We start from the raw sequence: 22,474 nt of genomic DNA on the forward strand, positions 1-22,474 counted from the left end.
TAATGTTGCATTATATTGATTTGTTGTTACCCACTTTGGAAGTCTATACACACTAAAAGGTGGGCTAGAAATCAATTTAATAACAATAAGAATAACAGTCTCTTAGGGAGCAACCCTATGGCTACTAGTCAGAAGCTAGATGGCCATAGGATACATAGGTTTCTGGGAACTGACCTCGGTGCCTGTGCTCTGAGGTCAGTTCCCTGAGAACCTCCCCCCCAGGACTGCCCCGTAGGCAGCTCAGAATGGCCCTGTGCTCCATGTTCAGAAAAGGAGCGCAGAGCAGCGAAAATGGGGCGTTCTTGGGGGTGTTCTGGGGCAGGGAAGGCAGAGATGATGGTATGACACATCCTATGTGTCATCTGGCAGCTGCTTCCACCACTCTGCCCTCCCGTGGCTACACAGCCAAAATCGGCTGTCTAGCTGCAAATGCAGGGTGGCTGAAGCACGGAGGGGACGATCCCATCCCAGCTTCTCCTGCCCTGCATTGGATAGGCAGCCGCCTCTGAGTTCGGAGACGGCCACCTATCCCAATAGGATTACACCCTCCAGCACAAATCCCAGTCACATCTTAAACTGGAGTTATTTCAACATTGTCAGTGGGACATCCATAGACATTACACATGGTACTTTCAGAGAAGGCCTCTTTCCATTCATGGAAGACTTTTTATCCAGTGGAGAATTCCACTGGCAAAAGGGAGAGGCAATTTTCTCCAATTCCCCTCTTCCCTGAATCCTTCTCCTATTCTGAAGGGTCCCCCTCTGGAGCAGATCTGGGGGGCATAAGTGGCAACTGACAAAAGTCACCATCTCCCTTCCACTGGCAGGAGCATACTGTGAGCATACAGAACTCTGCTCGTTGGACACTTGCTAGCTTAAAGAAACTCAAGTTGCAAACCGGTGAGATCAACTGCTGCATGCCTTCTTGACTAGTTGCTATAATATGTTACTATATCATCTCCAAGCACTATAATATTAGTGATAGTGCTTGGGGAGGCATCCTTGATAGCTACCCCAGAACTCTGGAACTTTCACCCCTTCCTAATTCTGACTTTTGGAAGTACTGCAAATTTTCCTATTTTAACCCAATTTTAAAACCCGATATTAAGCTGGTAATATAGTAGGGGATTTAACATCTGATGTCTTTTTAGGTTATTAGTTCTTAGTTATGTTTTAATGGAGTCTTTTACATTTTCTTTTTACTCTGTTCTTACTAGTCCTGAATGTTCAGAATAGAGAAGCCTATACATTTCATTAAAAGAAAAGAAGCTCATTAGAACAAATACTGCAATGTAATTTCATAATACTTTAATTCATAGGCGCTTTGTGGTTTTAATCTGTGAACCGCCCAGAGAGCTTCAGCTATTGGATGGTATAGAAATGAAATGAGTGAATAAATAAATAAATAGCTGCTACTGTGGAAATAAAAAATTGTATCTGTTCCAGATCCCAAGCTAGATGATCACATGTCTAGCAATCATGTAATTGTACTTGACCATCTGGAGGCCTGTGGCTTATTTTTTAAATGCGGACTGTGGGTTTTCAGGTTCTTTTTGCAAAACCATGTGAGGCACCTAGGAATCGAGGAGATGCCAGCACTCAGGACAAGATAGAAGCATTTACAAAGTGGCCTACAGATCTGAAGTGTCAGCCATCTTTCCTAGGGCTCTCAAATTATTATAGAGGGGCTCTAAAAGTATATTTCACAGTGGTGTAACTTCTTGTTCAGGTGATGAAAGGCAACCCAATGGGGCTGTCTGACCAAGTATATTAACATTGCGGTTTCAGAGCTGGGATACGTATTCTGTTTGCCACACTGATGTCACCAAAGTGACTTCTTTGATAAGTTTCCCCCTCCATGCCATTTACAAGCTCTTGCCCCATGGTGTGGCTCTGTGATATGGTCAGTAGCCCTTCCCCATTCCATAACAATGGCAGATGGCTGGGTGGAAGAAGAGTGGACTGCTGTCATCAATAGGCACTGTTCGATAGCTGCCTATGACAGCTGCACAACCAGATGACAATCACAATAGAACTGATTGGACTGTGCAATTATTATTATTATTACTTTATAAGAAAAAGGCTGTTGTTTCAGTGGTCTAATCCAGGTGCAGGGCCTGTGCCTGCAAAACTTTGTTCATATAATTGGTGATAGGCCTGGTAGATGTTGGAAGAGGCTGCAGGAAGCTTAATTTAGCTCTTCTCACTCTGTCATCTTCCTTGAGTAGCTAGCTGTCACTATCAGGCCCCTGATCCAGAGCTACATAAAAGTGTGCATATAGATGGATCAGAGCATTAATCCATTAAATAGGTAATAGAACTAAAAATGTTTGCAGGATCTGTTAACATTCAGTAGTCAAAATTATTTCCATAAACTTAAGTCATCTATAGATGCAACATTAGAAAGATAAATTATCACTGCAATAACGTCTGAAATCTGTATTTTTAAATGAGGGTATAAACCTTAATAAAAATAGATTGAATATGATTATATATCGATCTAATATTGAAGCAAATGCTATTTTTTACTGAAAACCCCCATCACTGTACTATTGATTGAGATCATTGTTTCACTTTCTCTACATTTATTGCCCATGCATCATTAAGAATCGATATTACACCTTAGTTTCTAGCCAAAGATAATGATCAGATCAATCATAAGTCTTTAGCTCCAACTGTAACCAATTGGAGCAGCTGGCCATTCTACAGAAACTTTCCCACATTGAGCTACTCAGGATGCAAATCAACGTTACTCGATAGAGTCTTTTGTAGTTGATGTGGAATAAACTTTTTTTTGTACCATGCTACCTAAAACAGCATCCAAGTTTGAAATTATGGTAAAGCCACACCCTCCTTGGGCCATTACAAATTACCCACGATGGGTGTGTGTGTGTGTGTGTGTGTGTGTGTGATTTAATTTATACAATTTTGCTAGTTGCTTAGCTCAGGGCCTTAAGATACTCTGCTACAATATGAATTTAGGTTGACTGCATCTAGAAAAAATATATTTATTATATTTTTTGGCTATTCCTCACAGTGGTCTATAAGACCTGCAGTCCCACCTTTATTTATTTATCGCATTTCTATACTGCCCATTAGCCACCGCTCTATGGGCTGTTCACAATTTATTTATTTTTATTTATTTATTAAATTTATTAATCGCCCATCTGACTGTCACCCAGCCACTCTGGGCGATGTACAACACACCATAAAACAATTTAAAACAATAAAATTTTACCATAATTTTTTTTTTTTTTAAAATACCCTAACCCACCCCAAATGCCTGCCTGAACAACCACGTTTTTAATGCACGACGGAAGCTCATTAAAGAGGGGGCATGACGGAGTTCCCTAGGGAGGGAGTTCCACAGAGTGGGGGCCACCACAGAGAAGGCCCTCTCCCTCGTCCCCACCAGTCTAGCTGTCCTGGCTGATGGGACAGAGAGAAGGCCAGCAGAGGCTGATCTTGTTAAGCGGCCTGTCTGGTGTTGCTGGAGGCGCTCCTTAAGATAGGCTGGGCCGGAACCATATAGGGTTTTAAAGGTCAAAACCAACACCTTGAATTTGGCCCGGAAAACAACTGGTAACCAGTGCAACTCCTTCAGCACTGGAGTGATGTGATCTCGCCGGCGGCTGCCTTTAATCAGGCGAGCCGCCGCGTTCTGTACCAGCTGCAGTTTCCGAACCGTCTTCAAGGGTAACCCCACGTAGAGCGCATTACAGTAGTCTAAACGAGAGGAGACCAGGGCATGTACTACCGATGGGAGCAGATGGTCGGGAAGGAAGGGGCGCAGCCGCCGTATCAGATGGAGTTGATACAGCGCTGTCCAGCTCACAGCTGACACCTGAGCCTCCATGGACAGCTGGGAGTCCAAAATGACCACAATATCCTCACAATAACCCTGCTAGGTAGGTCAGGCTGACAGACAGTGACTGGCCCAAAGTCACCCACTGAGCTTCACAGCTGAGTACAGATTTGCACCTCTAGTTGGATTACTGCAATGCATTGTATGTGGGGCTGCTTTTGAAAACAGTCCAGAAACTTCAGGTAGTCCAAAATAGGGCAGCAGGGCTCTTAACATGGCCTGACCAATATGACCATATTCTGCCTGTGCTGTGCGATCTGCACTGTGTTCCAGTCCTTTTCCTTCCACACAAGAATCCACTCCTGGTTACCCTGAGCTTTCTCCATTTCAGTAGTGTGGGAGGGAGTCATTTTGTTGCTGCTATTGTCAAACATTTGGGAGTCAGAAATCCTTGCCAATCTAGAGATGTAACACTAGATCCTTCTGCCCACCCCTACCTTAGAGAGATTAGATTGGCTCCCTCTCTTTTACGCTTTAGGTGTGCTGCTATGACCTTTTTATGTCAGCAAGGTCTTAGTGTGGGTTCAAGTTCTGTTTCGCTGTTTTTATGCAGAATTGTTTTTAGCCTACTTTTGGTTTTATTGCATGAAATTGATTTTAATAATTTGGACTGTTTGTTTGTTTTTTGTATTTTCTGAACTTATTTCATAAACGACATTGAATTTATTATCTAAAGAAAACCAGGGTATAAAATTTTGAACAAAATCACTAACAGTCAGCAAGATTAAAACTGTATCTAAAAACACTGGGAAAAGAAAAAGATCTTTGCCTGGTGCTGAAAAGGCAATAAGGTGCCAGGCAAACCCTTGGAGAGAGTGTTCCACAACTAGGATGCCACCACCGAGAAGGCCCTCTCCCTCTCCCTATACATGGATAGGAAGGGAAAATGATATGTGGAAATTTGCTTCTTCCTAAGATTAGACTCAATGAAGCAAGGTGCCTCCAAGCCTTCTTCTTACCAATAGAACAGCTCATAATTAAATTATGGAATTCACCACATAAAATGTGGAGATGGCCACTAGAGTACACAGCTTTTTCAAAACAATTTGATAAATTAATGGAATATAATCTATCAATGCCCATGACAGATAGTTTAATAAAAATCCAGACAGGCTGTATACCTCTGATTAATGGGGAAAAAACGGGATGGGGGTTACCATTATGCTTTGCTCATAAGCTTCTCAGTAACATCTGTCTGGTCACTACTGGTGACAAAATACTAGATTAAAACCAAGGGTGGGAAATGTGTGGCCCTCCAGATGTTGTTGGATTGCCAACTTCTGGAGGGCCACACGTTCCCCATTTCTGAAATAAACATTGATATGATCCAGTAAGATAATTGTTGTTGTTGTTGTTCAGTCGTTAAGTCGTGTCCGACTCTTTGTGACCCCATGGACCATAGCACGCCAGGCCTTCCTGACCTCTGCTCTGTCCCGGAGTGTGCTCAAGTTCATATTCATTGCATCGGTGATGCTATCTAGCCATCTCACCCTCTGCCGTCCCCTTCTCCTTTTGCCTTCAGTCTTTCCAAGCATCAGGGTCTTTTCCAGAGAGTTTTCTCTTCGCATTAGGTGGTCAAAATATTTGCGCTTCACCTTCAGTATCTGTCCTTCCAATGAGCACTCAGGGTTGATTTCCTTTAGGATTGACTGATTTGACCTTCTTGCAGTCCAGGGGACTCGTAAGAGTCTTCTCCAGCAACACAGTTCGAAAGCATCAATTCTTCGGCGCTCAGCCTTCCTTATAGTCCAGCTCTCACAGCCATACATTACTACTGGGAAAACCATAGCTTTGATTATACGAATCTTTGTCGGCAAGGTGATGTCTCTGCTTCTTACTATGCTGTCTAGGTTTGCTATAGCTTTCCTCCCAAAGAGCAAGCGTCTTTTAATTTCATGGCTACAGTCACCGTCTGCGGTGATCTTGGAGCCCAAGAAAATAAAATCTGTCACTGCTTCCATTTCTTCCCCTTTGATATGCCAGGAAGTGATAGGGCCAGATGCCATGATCTTCGTTTTTTTAATGTTGAGTTTCAAACCAGCTTTTGCCCTCTCCTCTTTCACCCTCAACAAGAGGCTCTTTAGATCCTCTTCGCTTTCTGCCATTAGGGTGGTATCGTCTGCGTATCTGAGGTTGTTGATAATTCTCCCAGCAATCTTAATTCCGACCTGTGATTCATCCAACCTGGCGTTTCTCATGATGTACTCTGCATATAAGTTAAATAAGCAGGGCGACAATATACAGCCTTGTCGTACTCCCTTCCCAATTTTGAACCAACCGGATGTTCCATGTCCGGTTCTTACCGTTGCTTCTTCACTCTCGTACAGGTTTCTCAGGAGACAGGTAAGGTGGTCTGGTACTCCCATCTCTTTCAGAATTTGCCACAGTTTGTTGTGATCCACACAATCAAAGGCTTTAGCGTAGTCAGTGAAGCAGAAATAGACGTTTTTCTGGAATTCTGTTGCTTTCTCCATGATCCAGCGAAAGTTGGTGATTTGATCTCTAGTTCCTCTGCCTCTTCGAAACTCCGCTTGTACTTCCGGTAGTTCTCGGTTCACATACTGCTGAAGCCTAGCTTGTAGGATTTTGAGCATCACCTTGCTGGCATGTGAAATGAGCGCAATTGTACGGTAGTTTGAACACTCTTTGGCATTACCCTTCTTTGGGATTGGAATGTAAACTGACCTTTTCCAGTCTTGTGCCCACTGTTGAGTGTTCCAAATGTGTTGGCAGATTGACTGCAGCACTTTCACAGCATCATCTTTTAGCATTTTAAATAGCTCAGCTGGAATACTGTCATCTCTGCTAGCTTTGTTGTTAGTAATGCTTCCTAAGGCCCGCTTGAGTTCACTCTCTAGGATGTCCGGCTCAAGTTCAGTGACCGCACTATCATGGCTATCAGGGACATTCAGATCTTTCCTGTATAGTTCTTCTGTGTATTATTTCCTCCTCTTAATCTCATCTGCTTCTGTTAGGTCCCTGCCTTCTTTGTCCTTTATCATGCCCATCTTGGCACGAAACGTTCCCTTGAGATCACCAATTTTCTTGAAAAGATCTCTAGTCTTTCCCATTCTATTGTTTTCCTCAATTTCTTTGCATTGTCCATTTAAGAAGGCCTTCTTGTCTCTCCTTGCTATTCTCTGGAAATCTGCATTCAGTTGGATATACCTTCCCCTTTCTCCCTTGCTTTTCGTGTCCCTTCTTTCCTCAGCTATTTGTAAAGCCTCATCAGACAGCCACTTGGCTTTCTTGCATTTCTTTTTCTTTGGGATGGATTGAGTTGCTGCCTCCTGAACAATGTTACAGACCTCTGTCCATAGTTCCTCAGGCACTCTGTCTATCAGGTCTAATCCCTTAAATCTATTCCTCACCTCCACTGTATATTCATAAGGGATATGATTTAGGTCATACCTGAACGGTTTAGTGGTTTTCCCTACATTCTTCAATTTAAGCCAAATTTTTGCAACAAGAAGCTCATGATCTGAACCACAGTCAGCTCCAGGTCTTGTTTTAACTGACTGTATAGAGCTTCTCCATCTTTGCCTGCAAAGTACATAATCAATCTGTTTTCGATATTGACTATCTGGTGATGTCCATGCCCTTGTGCTGTTGGAAAAGAGTGTTTGCTATGATCAGCGTGTTCTCTCGGCAAAACTTTATTAGCCTTTGTCCTGCTACATTTTGTACACCTAGGCCTTGTTTGCCTGTTATCCCAGTGATTTCTTGACTTCCTACTTAAGCATTCCAATCCCCTATGATGAAAATGACATTTTTTTTGGTGTTAGTTCTAGAAGGTGTTGTAGGTCTTCATAGAACCGATCAACCTCAGCTTCTTCGGCATCAGTGGTTGGGGCATAGACTTGAATTACTGTGATGTTGAATGGTTTGCCTTGGATTCGTACTGAGATCATTCTATCGTTTTTGAGATTGTACCCCAGTACTGCTTTTCCCACCCTTTTGTTGACTATGAGCGCTACGCCATTTCTTCTAAGGGATTGTTGCCCACAGTAGTAGATATAATCGTCACCTGAATTAAATTCGCCCATGCTTGTCCATTTGAGTTCGCTGATTCCCAAGATGTCGATGTTCAGTCTTGCCATCTCATGTTTGACCATCTCCAGCTTACCTTGATTCATTGACCTTACATTCCAGGTTCCTAAACAATATTGTTCTTTACAGCATCGGACTTTCTTTTCACCACCAGACACATCCACAGCTGAGTGTCCTTTCAGCTTTGGCCCAGCTGCTTCACTCTTTCTGGCGCTACTTGGAAATTCCCTCTGCTCTTCCCCAGTAGTATATTGGACACCTTCCGACCTGAGGGGCTCATCTTCCTGCGTCATATCTTTTAGCCTTGTGATATGTTCCATGGGGTTTTCTTGGCAAGAATACTGGAGTGGGTTGCCATTTCCTTCTCCAGTGGACCACATTTTGTCAAAACTCTCCGCCATGACCTGTCTGTCTTGGGTGGCCCTGCACGGCATAGCTTATGGCTTCACTGAGTTACGCAAGCCCCTTCACCACAACAAGGCAGTGATCCATGAAGGGGCGCAAGACAATTATATTCCATTAAAAAACAACAACCCTTGCATATCTATCTTGAATGTATCTCTTTTTCTAGTTCAGGCAAAATCTAGGTAGGGATAGAAAAAAATCAGAGCCTGTGTGTTGTATTTCTCTGGGATGTAAAGCCTCACATTTCCACCATGTGGTGGTGGTGACTCATACATCTGCTGTCCATTTTCTACAGGTGGACGAAAGTCACTTACCTGTCCTCGAAGGACGTTCGCGGTGGGGGGGAGGCGCTTCGCTGGTCCCCCCGTGAAGTTCAGGCCGGGGGGGGAGGCTTCCCGCCTCGCCCCGGCCGAAATTCAGGCTGGGGGGGAGGCTTCCCGCCTCACCCGGCCGTGAACGCGAAAGTTAAAAAAAAAACAAAAAACGCCCCCTGATAGGCTACGTGACGATTCACGTAGCCTATCACGGTTAGATCTGCAAAGTCAGCCGTGATAGACTACGTCAATCGTCACGTAGCCTATCACGGGTGACTTTAAAAAAAAAAAGCGCGTACGCTAATGGCGGCCCCCATAGGGAGCCGCCATTCGCGTTCCTTATTTAGTCACTGTAGTCTACGTAAATGTTTACGTAGACTACGGCGAAAATAAGGGCAACGCAAATAGCGTTGCCCTTATTTTCGCCGTAGTCTACGTAAAGATTTACGTAGACTACAGCGACCAAATAAGGAAGGGGAATGGCGGCTCCCTATGGGGGTCGCCATTATCCGTACACACTTTTTTTTAAGTCACCCGTGATAGGCTATGTGACGATTGACGTAGCCTATCATGGCTGACTTTGCAAATCTAGCCGTGATAGGCTACGTTAATCGTCACGTAGCCTATCAGGGGGCGTTTTTTTCTTTCTTTCATTGCAATGGCAGCGGCGGCAGCCGGTCAAAAGACCGGCTGCCGCTCCCGCCTCGCTCGAACACCCGCCGAACCGCTGGCCGGACCAGCCACCGGGAGGGACATTCGGTGAAGGTAAGTCCCGTCCCGGGGGGGGGTGAGGGGTGCGGGGGGGTGCGGAGGATTTCTCCCCGAAACTTGTTCGGGGGGCCGAACACGTTGGCGCTCGGCCCCCCAATGTTTCGCGGAGAAATTCTCCGCCATCCCTACCATTTTCAGGAGAAAGGGAGCTCTTCCAAGTGAAAAGCCTTGGCAGACACATGGACTAGTAAGCCTTACAATGCCTGCTGATGCCTTAGAGCTGTGGTGATCGACCTTTTCAGAAAGAATGCCACAAGTTAAAATATGAGTCGGTGCCACTCTAGCATGTACATATGTAGCCTTCTATATCTTGGAGTGGCTTTGCCTCCAGTCTACTGAGCTAAAAAAAAAAAAAAAAAAGGCAACAGTACAAAGCTGGAAAGGCAGGCCTGAGTTTAGGCCTGCCAGTAGGCCATAGCAAGGTGCATATGTGCTTCAGCTCCTGCGCAAGACTGCCACAAACACACTTTGCTTGTACCTCTGGTGGTGGACTGGATTTTCCCCACTTAATTCTCCTTTAGAGCCTAGCTACACAATATATCCATCATGTCAAAAGTAGCCAAATGTAGGCAAAATGTAGATTGTTGAGAATTCTGAAGGCTCCCTCACAAAACGGCAGAGAAAGCTGAAGGGGATTGGAGAACCACAGGCTGCCTTTGAGAGCTGGACTATAAGGAAGGCTGAGCGCCGAAGAATTGATGCTTTCGAACTGTGGTGCTGGAGAAGACTCTTACGAGTCCCCTGGACTGCAAGGAGGTCAAATCAGTCCATCCTAAAGGAAATCAACCCTGAGTGCTCATTGGAAGGACAGATAATGAAGCTGAAGCTCCAATATTTTGGCCACCTAATGCGAAGAGAAAACTCCCTGGAAAAGACCCTGATGCTGGGAAAGACTGAAGGCAAAAGGAGAAGGGGACGGCAGAGGATGAGATGGCTAGATAGCATCACGGATGCAATGAATATGAACTTGAGCACGCTCCGGGAGAGAGCGCAGGACAGGAAGGCCTGGCGTGCTATGGTCCATGGGGTCACAAAGAGTCGGACACGACTGAACGACTGAACAACAACAACAACAACACAATAATTATTTCTCCTTTGGCAACTAGTTTTCACAAAGGGTTTGGAGGAGGAGAGTCAGGAACAGCTAGCTGCTAAGATAAGATAAAACAGCACTGGGAAAGGTAGCCAGTAACTCTTATGATCCCCTCCGATTTCTCTTCCTGTCTGGAGGAGCTTTCCGCATTTTCAACACCCTGGCCTACATCTGAATACTTTTCTCATGCGGGGTGTACTATATGTTCATGCCCTTAGCTTCTACATAGTGTTGCTGTTTTCTTTTTCCTTTTGTTTAAAATAGTTTTTCTTCCTATAGATAGAGAGTTCAGCAGTAAGGCAAATGTTTGAGGAATGAAGGCTAGGAAGCTTTGGTCATATTTTCAGAACTGCTTTCAGTTCTTTCCCTCCCACAATGCTGAAGAAAATATATACTTTATTTGCAAGAGAATGACCTCTTTTTCCTTTTTCTCTTGGGGTATGGACTCATCTTCCAAGTTGTTCTGTAAGGGAGCTATCATTAAGGATTAAGCTATCATTTAAATATCAAATGACATTAGGTCAGAGTGAGAGGAACATCTGGAAAGGATTTAGTCTCCATGACTGATTGTAACTGAATGCTGATCCTAGGCAATGTACTATATGTAATATCCACCCACATAAAAACTAGCTTATGAATTCTGGTTAGATTACCTTAGTCAGAGGCTTCTTCCAGGCTTATACTCCTTCTGCAACATTTGAATCATAGGTAATATCCAAGATTTGTGTAGTGTGAAATTACTGATATTTTTGCTGAACTGCTGACCATTTGGTGCACTCTTGAATATAGCTAGACATTCTGTTTATGTTCAAAGTACATGTAGATGCCGCAAGCTATTTATGATTTCTTTAAAAAATCAAGGGACAGGTGAACAATTCTGTAAAGTCTTGTTTAACACTTTTAGTACTGGGGAACTGTAAGTCCTAAGAGCAAGGAAGAAATTTATTTCGCAAAAGCAGAGCAACAAAACCCACACACTTGCACAAAACCAAACAGAGGAAACAAAAATGCCTTGGATATGAGAAGTACATAAGAGGTATCAGATTTTGTTCCTGGGTATGCAGCTTCCACTAATACCAGCAGTAGTTAAGTCTGAATATAAGCTCTAGCCAAAATTCTGACCTCTCAGAAGAACACTGAAAAACTGAAAAAAATGTATTTGACTCTTTCCTGCTCAGTTCAGAGGGAACAGACCATTATTATAGAGAAGGGACGATGCCCCTTAGTTTTCTTTCCAACTATTTCAGAACAAAGTGGATGGCTTCGTATCATTAGCACTATTCCCCCAAAGAGAATTTTAAAAAAAATAATTAGACCCACAGGAGCGAAACTTCAATATTCCAAACCTGTCTTCCTCTGTACTTAAATTGGGTGGGTTATAAGGTCTACCAGGCACTTGCTTTCATGCTATTGCCTTATGTACAAAAGTATGCCCATATTAATACATAATTGAACCTTTGCTACCAATAACTAAAAAAAATCAGTTTGTTATTTATGCAGAATGCTTTCTATGAGTTCCAACTAATATTCAGTTCAGGAGGTTTTTAGAACTCCATTCCTTTCATTAAAACAAATTAACAAGCTCATGCTGTGTTTCCCATGTAAACATCCACAAATCTGCCTTGTTTCCTAAGATGAATACTGACTTTGGAACTGGCTCAAAGAATTAGGGTTGACTTCCTTTTTTCTGGTAGAGTTCTGAGCCTTTAAACAGCTGCATGCCATGCAGAACATCAACAGGTAAAGCTAATTTTGGCAGAGAGATGTAATTATGGAACAAATTTTACCTGTTCAGTTTCTGCCAGTTGTCCAGCTGTTCAAAGGCACAGATGCCCTAAAACAACAACATAAAGGTGGCAACTCTACAAGGGATCCAAACTGCCGATCTTACAGCAAGCCCAATGATATCTCTAAGTGCCCAACAACATGTTACATAGGAGATACATGACTGGATTTGCTGGCTTTTTAAAAAACAGAAATGTGGGTGTGCCAGTTTCTTTAGAGCAATAGTTAAACACCTTTGGAGCAAAGTGTTTTAACTATTTTCCTGTTCACAGTTTTCCTGAGCAAAATGTCTCCGCTAAGTGCTGATTGCCATACAAGGAAAATTCTACCTGTAGTTTTCTCTCACTGCACAAATGCTAGGCGTTCATGTGTCCAGATGTTGATAGGGAAAAGGACATGGAGGAACACTTAAAAAAAAAAGTGTCTGGAGATTGAATCACAGATCTCCTATATAAAAGTGTTGCAAGCTGTTATGCTGCTATTCTACAGGTTTTAGAATAGCGCCAGTATTCATTCATTTGCACCATACAATAGGTTGTATCCAGAGGTGTCATTCTGTTAGCACAAAGCTTCTACCACCTGTGGAAATCCTTGCGCAAGTGTTAAGTTCAAACTTTGATTCCGCTTGCTTAAGCTGTTTCACAAGGTGTTGCACCAGCCACTGAGCAAACCGTTGCACAATGCATTTCACAAACTGTTGTACAAGGGGTTGTACAGCTCACTACAACTTCATTAGACTAGGCTTGTGCTAGTTGTGCTTGTTTTGATAGTGGTTGTGCAACTACTAGTGGAACAATGCTAACTCTTATAATTTTTCCACTAGCGTAACATTGGATATAATTCTGTTCTTCCTGCCCTCTATTTCTATATATTTTCATTTTATGTATAATTTTATCTGACTGTAAGTTTATTTGCTGCTGTTTCATATATGAATGTGTTGTTTGGATTTTACTGCTTTTAAAACTTTGCTGTTCTGAGAGGTAAACACCTGAAGTAGTAAGATGTAAATCCTCTTAAATAATGAAATACATACATACATACACATTGCAGCAAAGCAAGAAGGTGTAGATAAGTTCCCATTCTTCTACTGCACTTCTCAGGTTGAAATTAATTATTCTGTTGTGAGTCAGTGCAGTATAGTGGTATGCTACAGTTATCAATCCATTATGGCAACTGTCTTTTTCTGTCTCACACTCTTTTGCTAAGTAAAACAATATCCTTAGAAGATAAGACGCTTTAGCCTTTTGACTCAATATTTTATAGACCATAAAAGAAATTAGCTGTGAAACTATTAGTAATTAGGTCAGATCTCTTGTGCCATGCAGAATCAAGCTGCACATGATAAATGTGAATTGTACAATAACTTCACATATTAGATCATGAACTGCATTTACTGAGATGCTGTGCTGCTTTGGGGCATAATATTAAGGCATTCTGACAGAACTACTTAAGCTGAAAGGCAATAAGGGCTAAAACAGTAATTAAATCCACATCTAGCAGCTATGTCATCATCTTCTCCTTCTCCTACTCTAGAGTAGGTGCAGGGACCCTGATCCAGAGGGGGGGCAGGGGGACTTTTAAGATCCAGATCAGGTCTCCTGTGCTTACTCTAGAGTTAAAATGAAAGAAAAGAAGACATAGCTGCTAGATATGGATTTAAAGTAATGTCTGTTTTGGCCTATAGACAATCTAGATTGAAACTGTTCACAGATGTTGTAGCTGTTGTTGTTATTATTTAAATGTATGTGCCACTTCCCATGGAAAAAAGCAGTCTCAAAGAGCCTTACACATACAATACAGAAATCCATGATTAATAGAACAGGTGGAAAAATCAATATAAACCATAATCAGTACAATAATACAAATAAAAACCATAAAAACATAACCTAAAAACAATACAGTATGAAAAGTTTTCATCAACAAATACACAAAATTTATGTTGTGAAGAACATTCCAGAATCACATAATAGTAGTAGTAGTAATAATAATAATAATAAACATTATTACCAAATACTGCAAATTAATATGGAGAAATATGTTTGGAATGGAAATCTGGAGTAAGATGACCGAATGGCAGTTGCAAAGCATGTCTTGGATAAGGAGTAGCATAGGACTGGCTGCGTTTCTAAAAACAAAAAAAGTGGTGCAGAATCTAAGACATTATGAGGGCATTCAATACTATCTGCTGTATGTGAAACCTAGCCGCATGGCATTAATAATTTCTCATCACGTTAGGATAACAGCATGCTTCCCACTGTAATGTAATGCAGTCGATGACATTATCATTTATCTGATCCAAATATACATTTAAGCAATTCTATTATTATTATGTCCAGAATGTGTACATTTGAATACTTCCTAATTTGAGAGAAATAATAAACATATTACACAAATGGGCTTCCAGGAACGATGTTTAATAACAGAACAATGATATTTGTCTTTCAAGAATGTTTTCTTTCATGCTATCACCCAAGGTTCAAATTGAAAATTATGATGGTGGTTTTGGTTTCCCAAGCTCCTTGTATTCATTGATGATACAGGCTCACAAAAAGGGGATATCAATACCAAAATGGAAAATTCACTCAGGACATTAAAATAAAAGTTCAAATTCAAGTTTTTTTGTCTTTGTTTTTGTGATCCTTCAAATGTTTCTTTTTTAATATTTGCTTTGCACAGAATTGCAGGCTGACATTTGACAACTATATTAGAAAGCTCTTTCAGCAAAGCGGGAAACTGAGACAGAATATTCCACGATCAGTTACCTGAACACTAGAAATTATACTGATAGTGGACCAAGTCAACAACAGTAAAGAAAGCATTTGTCTGGCTGCCAGCAAATGTTCCATGCTTACCTCTTTTATCAGGTTCATGAATCTGGGTCCAAAACGCCATGGCTTATGTCTGTGACACTGCAGGGAGCTAACGGTCATTTGGGAGGCACGCTGGGAAGCCACTGCTACCATGTAAACAGCATCATACATTAGAGCTGCTTCTGTCTGTTTTGAGGAAAAATAGAAAAGGCTTATTAGCTAACATCTTTAGTTCCGCCCCTTGTTTTTTCCTTTGTCCACTTCAAAATACTAGCCCTATGTTTAGGTTTTGTGGCCTAAACACAGGGCTAATGATGAAGCAAAAGTATGCCTAATTTTAAGCATTTGTTTTCTGGACCATCAAAACTTTGGATCAAGCCATTAGTGAACAATTCATCCATAATTTAAATGTCTGAGCTTTATTGACTCTATAGCAATGCTCCTTTAATGAAAATCAACATTATTATAAAACTTCACAACTACTCAAAAGTGAATGGCACACCAAGATAAAAACGGAAAAATACCATTGACTTTGGATGCTTCCAGATAGATAGTATCTAGCAGTACCAATGAGAAGGCATTGGGTTAGATCCAGGCTTAGGCATGCTTAGAGTAGACACCCTTTGAAATCAGTGGGACTTAATTGCATCATGATTAACTTATTTCCCATTGATTTCAATGGATCTACTCTGACTGTGATTCAGTCTGAATCCAACCAATTGTGCAGTTCTTCCATCTTTCCCTCCTTAACAATTTTTTCTTTCCTGGAAGAAAAGGGGTGGAAGAAGTTGTGGGAAAGCACAGGAGAAGACAGACCCCCTCCCCACCAATAAAATTCCATGAATCAAGCAGGCTGATTGCATGATAGGAGACTCATCTGGATGCACCCTTTACTGATGAGACAACAACAATTTTGCAGAAATTGCCATTCTAACCCACTTTATAGATCTGCTGCTTGTTAACCCTGCAAATCCTTTGGGAAATTAATAGATTAATTCTGTTTCATTAACCTACTGAAATTACTTATAAACTCTGGAGAGTTTTTTAATCATATGTGATCAGAACTTATCAGCTAATCTTTAATGTAGTATGGATCCGGGATCCTTCTTGACACACCAATTAGGATTTGCATATAATCAATAAAACAAATTAAAAGTGTCACATATGAGCAGTGTTCTGCGGTAGTAGGCCTCACATTTTACAGATCCAGGACCCACCTTTAACCACAACCTGCAAAATGGAACCCAAATTGAATCGTTAATCCGTACATAGCTGTCTTTCTGCTATTGTTCTCTATGGTCACCAGTTGCAAGGGAGGAAAGTTCTCCTGCCTAGAACAGGGAATTTTGATAGATGCACTTGTCATTCAGGGATGAGAAGAGCTCCACCTGCTAGAATCCCCTCTTCTCTGCAACTATTAAAGGCAAAGGAGAACTGCCTTCCTTTCGCTCTGGACAGTTTTCTAGCTGTCTGTCTGTCTTTCTGTATATCAAACAAACAAAAAGCCTTGGATACCATACTGCCCTAAAGAGGTGCCTAGTGGGCTGATTTACCACCTGCTGTTCCTGCATCCGTCTAGCCCTTATGTCATTTTTAAATTTTATTTTAAAAAATTCTTGGCTGCCTTTTAGGGCAGAAGCCCTCCCAAGGCGGCTCACAGCAATAAAATACATACGGTACTCATCTTTTCAGTGGTACTTGTGTTTGACCTTACTGCCACAAAGGGAGTTGCTGAGAATGTGAAACGTTGCTAATGTACAAGCCAACAGCTTGTCATATCTATGCGCTTTTCTGCATGAGGCTGTTTTCAGTTTTGTTGCAGACCTGAGATCAGAACACTACATGAGTAGCATTTCCTTTCCTGCTCTTCCACTACATAACATCCAGGTGGCACTGTGATATAGCAGAATAGCACAAATACACGAGAGGAAATTGTGCCTTCTTTCATTTTCACAATTAAATGCCGCATTTTCTCTGCCCTAAAAAAATTCACCGAAAGTGCTGGTTAGACCCAGAAGTGAAAACTGGATGCTCATGATGTTGTCTAAAGAATCCTAGACAACAATGAGTAGGGAATGACGAGCATATGATAAATGCCTTTTGTTGAAAAGCCCTACAACATCTGAAAGAAAATTTCTAGTGCTAGATCCAGAGCCCTGATAATAGGTATCTGTTCCCATTTATTTCAGTATCTTTGTCCTGCATACCTTTTCTTAATGATGATAGGAACCTATAGTTTACCTTAGCATATTACAAAGTTATGATGCTACATTTCCTATGCTGTAATAAAGCTGTACTGTTGGAGGGCTTTGCATTATTTTATTGTATTGTAATTGCTGCCTTGCTATAAGCCATTCTGGAATCTATTTTGATAAAGGGTAGTATATAAATGTTATAAGTAAACAAATATGTACCTAATATACTATTGCTCTTCAGAACATGTATATCTTACCAACAATATGATGGTGCTGTACATGAGGATGCAGATACGGTTGAAGCAGAAGAGATACAGTTCCTTCCTGGATGGCCTATGTAACTACCAGCAGATTTGAAAATATCAATGAGGACTGTGATAAATATGCCTATGATTACAGAACAGTATTCCACTTGGACAGACCCACAAACTCTGGCATGCCCAAATTGTACTAGTGCTTGAACACATTAGGCCAGTGAGTTATTTGCAGTCAGGGAGGCCCTGCCATGCAGCAGGATGAAGTGATGTGCTTCAAGTATCATAATGAATAGGGACAAGTGAAACAGGAATTGTGTGAATGGAGGCAGAGGAGAAACATAATTTTATTTCTGGTTTAGGCAAGGCAGGGGTGCCATCTGAGCTCTACTTCAGGCAGCAAAAAGTCTTGTGCCAGCACTGTTTTCAGTTCCATTGAAGGTAGACACCACATTGTGGAGAGCCAGATATTAGGATGGCTCAGTTCATATTGCACATGCACTACTGAGTGTGTAGAATGGCTGGTCAAGGCATGAAGGTTTCTACACAAGCCACCTTGCTTTGCACATGGTTGCGGCAGCCTGCAAAGTCACTACATGGGCTATGCGTACAAAAATAGCACCTGAAGTCTTTTCTCATGTATGCTATCCTGAAACAAAACAGGCTTTGTGCAACAGTAAGGCTGCATTGATTGCATGAAAAAATTGTCCAGTGTAAACAACAACAACAACAACAACAACAGTAATTGTTGTTGTAGTTGACGGCTGTAACATTATTACAGGGATAATATAAATCAACCAACATAGGTCTGCCAATATTGCAGCCAGTGCTTTTTCACTTACGGTCATCATGCCATCTAAGAGACCAGTCTCTGGCTTGGGTGGTGCCTGTAGCCGTTCCATTGACCACTTCTCAATAACTGACGCCACTTGCACATTGTCAATGTTGAGCAGGCGAAATCCGGTCATATTGACGCCACTGTATCTGTAGGGTTCCAGGTCGAGTGCAAACAAATCCTGTATCACCAAGATTCCGTTGTTGTTTTTTTAAAAAAGAAAGGGATTATGTTAATGATAAAATATTGAATCCACTCAATACCCTGGTAGAGTCAGCCTTGATTGGTAATGGGTTTCAAAGCCATTGTCCATGACCCAAGTAGTGATAGCCCTTTTATCTGAGATACCCAATGTGAAAAAGTAAAAAAAAACAAAAAAAATCCAAGCTGTTAACATCGCTGCTGCTGCTTTTAACATCGCTGTTGGTTTTATTGTTGGCTTTTATTGTTGTTTTTATTGTTTTTATATTTTTATCTCTTTTAGGGTGCAATCCTATCCAAAGGAAGGCAGAAGAAGTCTGGGGGGGATCGTTCCCTCCGTGCCTCTCCTGCCCTGCTTTTTCTGCTAGACAGCCATTTTTGGCTGTCTAGCTGTGGGAGGACCCAGCGGGAGAGGAGGCGGATGTACGACACATAGGATGTACGACACACAGGATGTGTCATACAGGCAGATCCGCTCTCCCCGCCCGGAACACCCCCAGCCCTGCCCCTTTTCAGCTGCTCCGCGCTCCTCTTCCAATCACAGAGAATGGGGCTTCTCCGCGCTGCCTCCGAGGCAGCGTGGACATAGGGGGAGGTCAGTTTTCCAGGAACCGACCTCAGAACCTGTGCTAGGAGGTTGGTTCCCGGAAAACAGCACATCCTATGGCAGTCTAGCCACTGTCTACCGGCTATAGGATTGCTCCCTTAATATTTTAATTGTTTTTATGTATTTTATTGTTGCAAGCCACCTTGGGAGAGCTTCTGCCCTGAAAGGTGGCCAAGAAATGTTACAAATAAATAAATAAATAAATAAAGTATTCTCTGCTGACAAGCACTGGGCCCCTCTAGCATCTATGGAATGTTACATTTGTTTTATAGCTGAAATAATGCAGCCAGATATAAAACCCAATCTTTATCTTTGTCGATTTCTATCAAACCTTAGACATTTGAAAATGTACTTTTTGTTCTCAACTCCACTAGAAACTACATTCATTATAAAATGTAGATATCTGTGATCGGGGTGGGATTTATTAGATATCTCATATCTGCTTTGTTGCAAGATAAAATATTAGATACTCCCAGCATTATTTAATAGCCAAGTTGCACTGGAGTATCTGCTGTTGATTTATATTATCCCTGTAATAATGTTACGGCTGTCACCAAAAAATAAATAAAAGCATGAAAAAACTGGCTGGCCAATGTTAAGAATACTTTCCGGCCCTGGGAAAGAAAACTCCCAGCAATGTGATGAACAATACAGTTTTACTACTTATGAGCTTCATATTTCTCTTATCTTGCCAGCTTTGGTAACTTGCTGTCACCGTGTCTGATATATGTGTCAAATTGGTGAAAAAGCGGTTCTGTGTATATTAGAAGTTTGCAAAGCGGGGATATAATGGATGCTTTAAGTGATATTAGTTTTGTGACACATTTCAAAACCATACGTCATGGACTGAAAAAGCACATGGCACTTGCTGGGATTTGAGAGATTTGTTTCAAGAAAAAAAGTCTTGCAGATATTAACGGCCTTGTGAAGAAACATTTGCAATCTGTGTCTGGTTATCAGTCACCCTATTAACACCCCTGTCCCCGTTTACAATACTGCAGTTGCTTCTTTAAATTACAAGATACAACACAAAACTTTAGTTGTCATAATACAGATAGTGTCAAGGCAACCTTGCTAGTCTTTCAAATAGAAAGGAAGCTTACATCAGTAACAGAAGCAGTATGCCTATCTGCACCAGTTGCTGGGGAACATGGGTGGGAGGGTGCTGTTGCACTCATATCCTGCTTGTGGGTTCCCAGTCAACAGCTGGTTGGCCACTGTGTGAACAGAATGCTGGACTAGATGGAGACTTGGTCTGATCCAGCACGGCTCTTCTTATGTTCTTATCATTTAAAACTTGGATCATATCTGCCTAGGCTTTAAGTAACTACAAAGCAGTTTACATGAAAAGATCCATGACTTATACAAATAGTTCAGTCAGGATTTAAAAAAAAATAAATTCTACATACCTCAAATGTCTTGTACACATAAGCAACACAACAATTCTGGAAATGCTTCACCTCAAATAAATCCAATTTATTTAAAAATAAATTACATTAGGTGTGTTTGAGGATAGTGCAATAAATGTAATTTTAATGGCTTTGGTTGTCAAATATTTTGTGTTGAACAGCTATACACAAAATGTAACTTATCATCATAGCTGGCATAGGCTATTTCTGTAACAGGAGGGCCTTACTGTCGTTTTGAAGTACCTCTGCCTTCAGAATACGACTAACAAAATCAATGAATCACATAGGTCCCAGAAGTCAATGACAAGTAAATGTACACTAAAATTTAAACACACTGTTGGAGACTGTCCACAAGAGCGGTAAATTCCACAGCAATAATGTTGAATTGATGTTTTGCTAGGGAGGAGATGGTCCAGTGCCATCATTCCCCTGACACAGAGAAGCCCTCCAGTGAGTTATATAAGACACCCTAACCAAGTAGTCACAAACTCTGGAACAGTTTAGATTTGATCTCATTCATTTTTCCCCAAATGTTTCCTTGGATATATTTTTGAAGTATGGGTTCACAGACATATAATGCTATAGAGAGATGAGACCTAGGTGGAAATACGGTTGGAGAGTGTGGCAGATATACCAAGTCTCCTCCATTGCAAGATGGTTCTACTGGCAACAGCAATCCTTAGCAGTTAAGAAGCACTTTTCATCTATAATTGACACACAGAACACAGAGGGAGCTGAAGGTGTTCAGCTGCTTCTGCTCTAATGGGTACAAATTTACAGAAATGTCTTACCAGGGTTGTAAAAAAGTAATGGTAGTACTCAGTCATCATTCCCATGGAGAGAATCTATTGAGAAAGAGGAGAGCAAGGAGTAGAGACGCCATAATTAGCAGCAGAACACGAGTAATAAGCATTCAGTGTGAGAAATGACGAGCATATTCTCTATACCAGATTACTGTATGGTTTATATAATTTTTGTGGGTCTACAGAATAGCATGGGAGCAAATTGGCAATTTATGTAGAGCTGAGGGATGCCTCCCTCTTCATATCAGTGTCGTGGTGAAAATTATTCTAATGCCAGTATGATAGCTGAAAATAAATGGAAGTGGGTTTCCTTCCCTGCTTCTCCCCATGAACAGGGGTTTGGGACAAGATTTTAAGCAAAATTCTTTGGTCCGTGATGGAGAAATGCCAGAAAAAAAATATTTGGCACAGTTCATGACTGGCCCTACCATTAAGCAGAGTGAGACAGCTGATTTTAGGTATCATGACAGAGAAGCAAGTTATTATTATTGTATATTTACTGCCAGAGAGGGGGAGAGAAGCTTGTGGGATCTTCTGCCTCAGTGCCAAAACAACTGGACTGTCCCTGAGTATTATGTACCTTGACTTGGAGGAGGGATGCCATTTGCTGCTCTGCCTCAGGCATCAAACTCTCTTGAGCTTACAGTTTTTATAGAGCCAGAGTAATGAAAATCAGTACCAATAAAGGAAGAAATAGAATATTGTGTTTTTAGTATGCACTGTTGTTTCCCCACTGTAGGCTGTATAACCCATGCACAGCTCACAAGTCTCTGCCATGAGGATAGGCAGGCAATCAGGAAGGGCTATGGAGAGAGACACAGTAAGGCTTGCAAGGTTCTGGAACATTACATGACCATGTCACTCCCTCAAGGCTGCCCAGAGAGAGGGTAAGTGGAGTAATTTTCCCTAGGCCCCTCCAAAACAGGTCCTTCTGTACCATTGGTCCGTGTGCAGGCCCTGCCACATTGCTCATTAGAGCCCCCCACATGCATGGATCTTTTTAGGGGAAAGCGGTCGGGCCCCCAACAGCACATCTGCAACAGGCTCCATAAACCATTTGGCTGGCTCTGCCTCCTC

The 22,474-nt window shown here is 41.7% G+C and overlaps 1 protein-coding gene across 1 annotated transcript in view; it reads right to left on the bottom strand.

Annotated features, from left to right (window-relative positions):
• Positions 1 to 22,474, bottom strand: part of GRIK1 (glutamate ionotropic receptor kainate type subunit 1) — a 258,943-nt gene that overhangs the window by 62,505 nt on the left and 173,964 nt on the right. The window contains exons 5-7 of the mRNA XM_084841714.1: positions 21,386 to 21,439; positions 18,385 to 18,558; positions 15,136 to 15,279 (exon numbers count right to left, since the gene is read on the bottom strand). Coding sequence (XP_084697840.1) covers positions 15,136 to 15,279; positions 18,385 to 18,558; positions 21,386 to 21,439 — 372 coding nt within the window. The remainder of the gene's footprint in view (positions 1 to 15,135; positions 15,280 to 18,384; positions 18,559 to 21,385; positions 21,440 to 22,474) is intronic.

Source organism: Heloderma suspectum, chromosome 3, assembly GCF_057233095.1.
Source record: "Heloderma suspectum isolate Gila_16-S chromosome 3, 16-S_ref, whole genome shotgun sequence".
In the NCBI taxonomy this organism is placed as follows: domain Eukaryota; kingdom Metazoa; phylum Chordata; class Lepidosauria; order Squamata; family Helodermatidae; genus Heloderma; species Heloderma suspectum.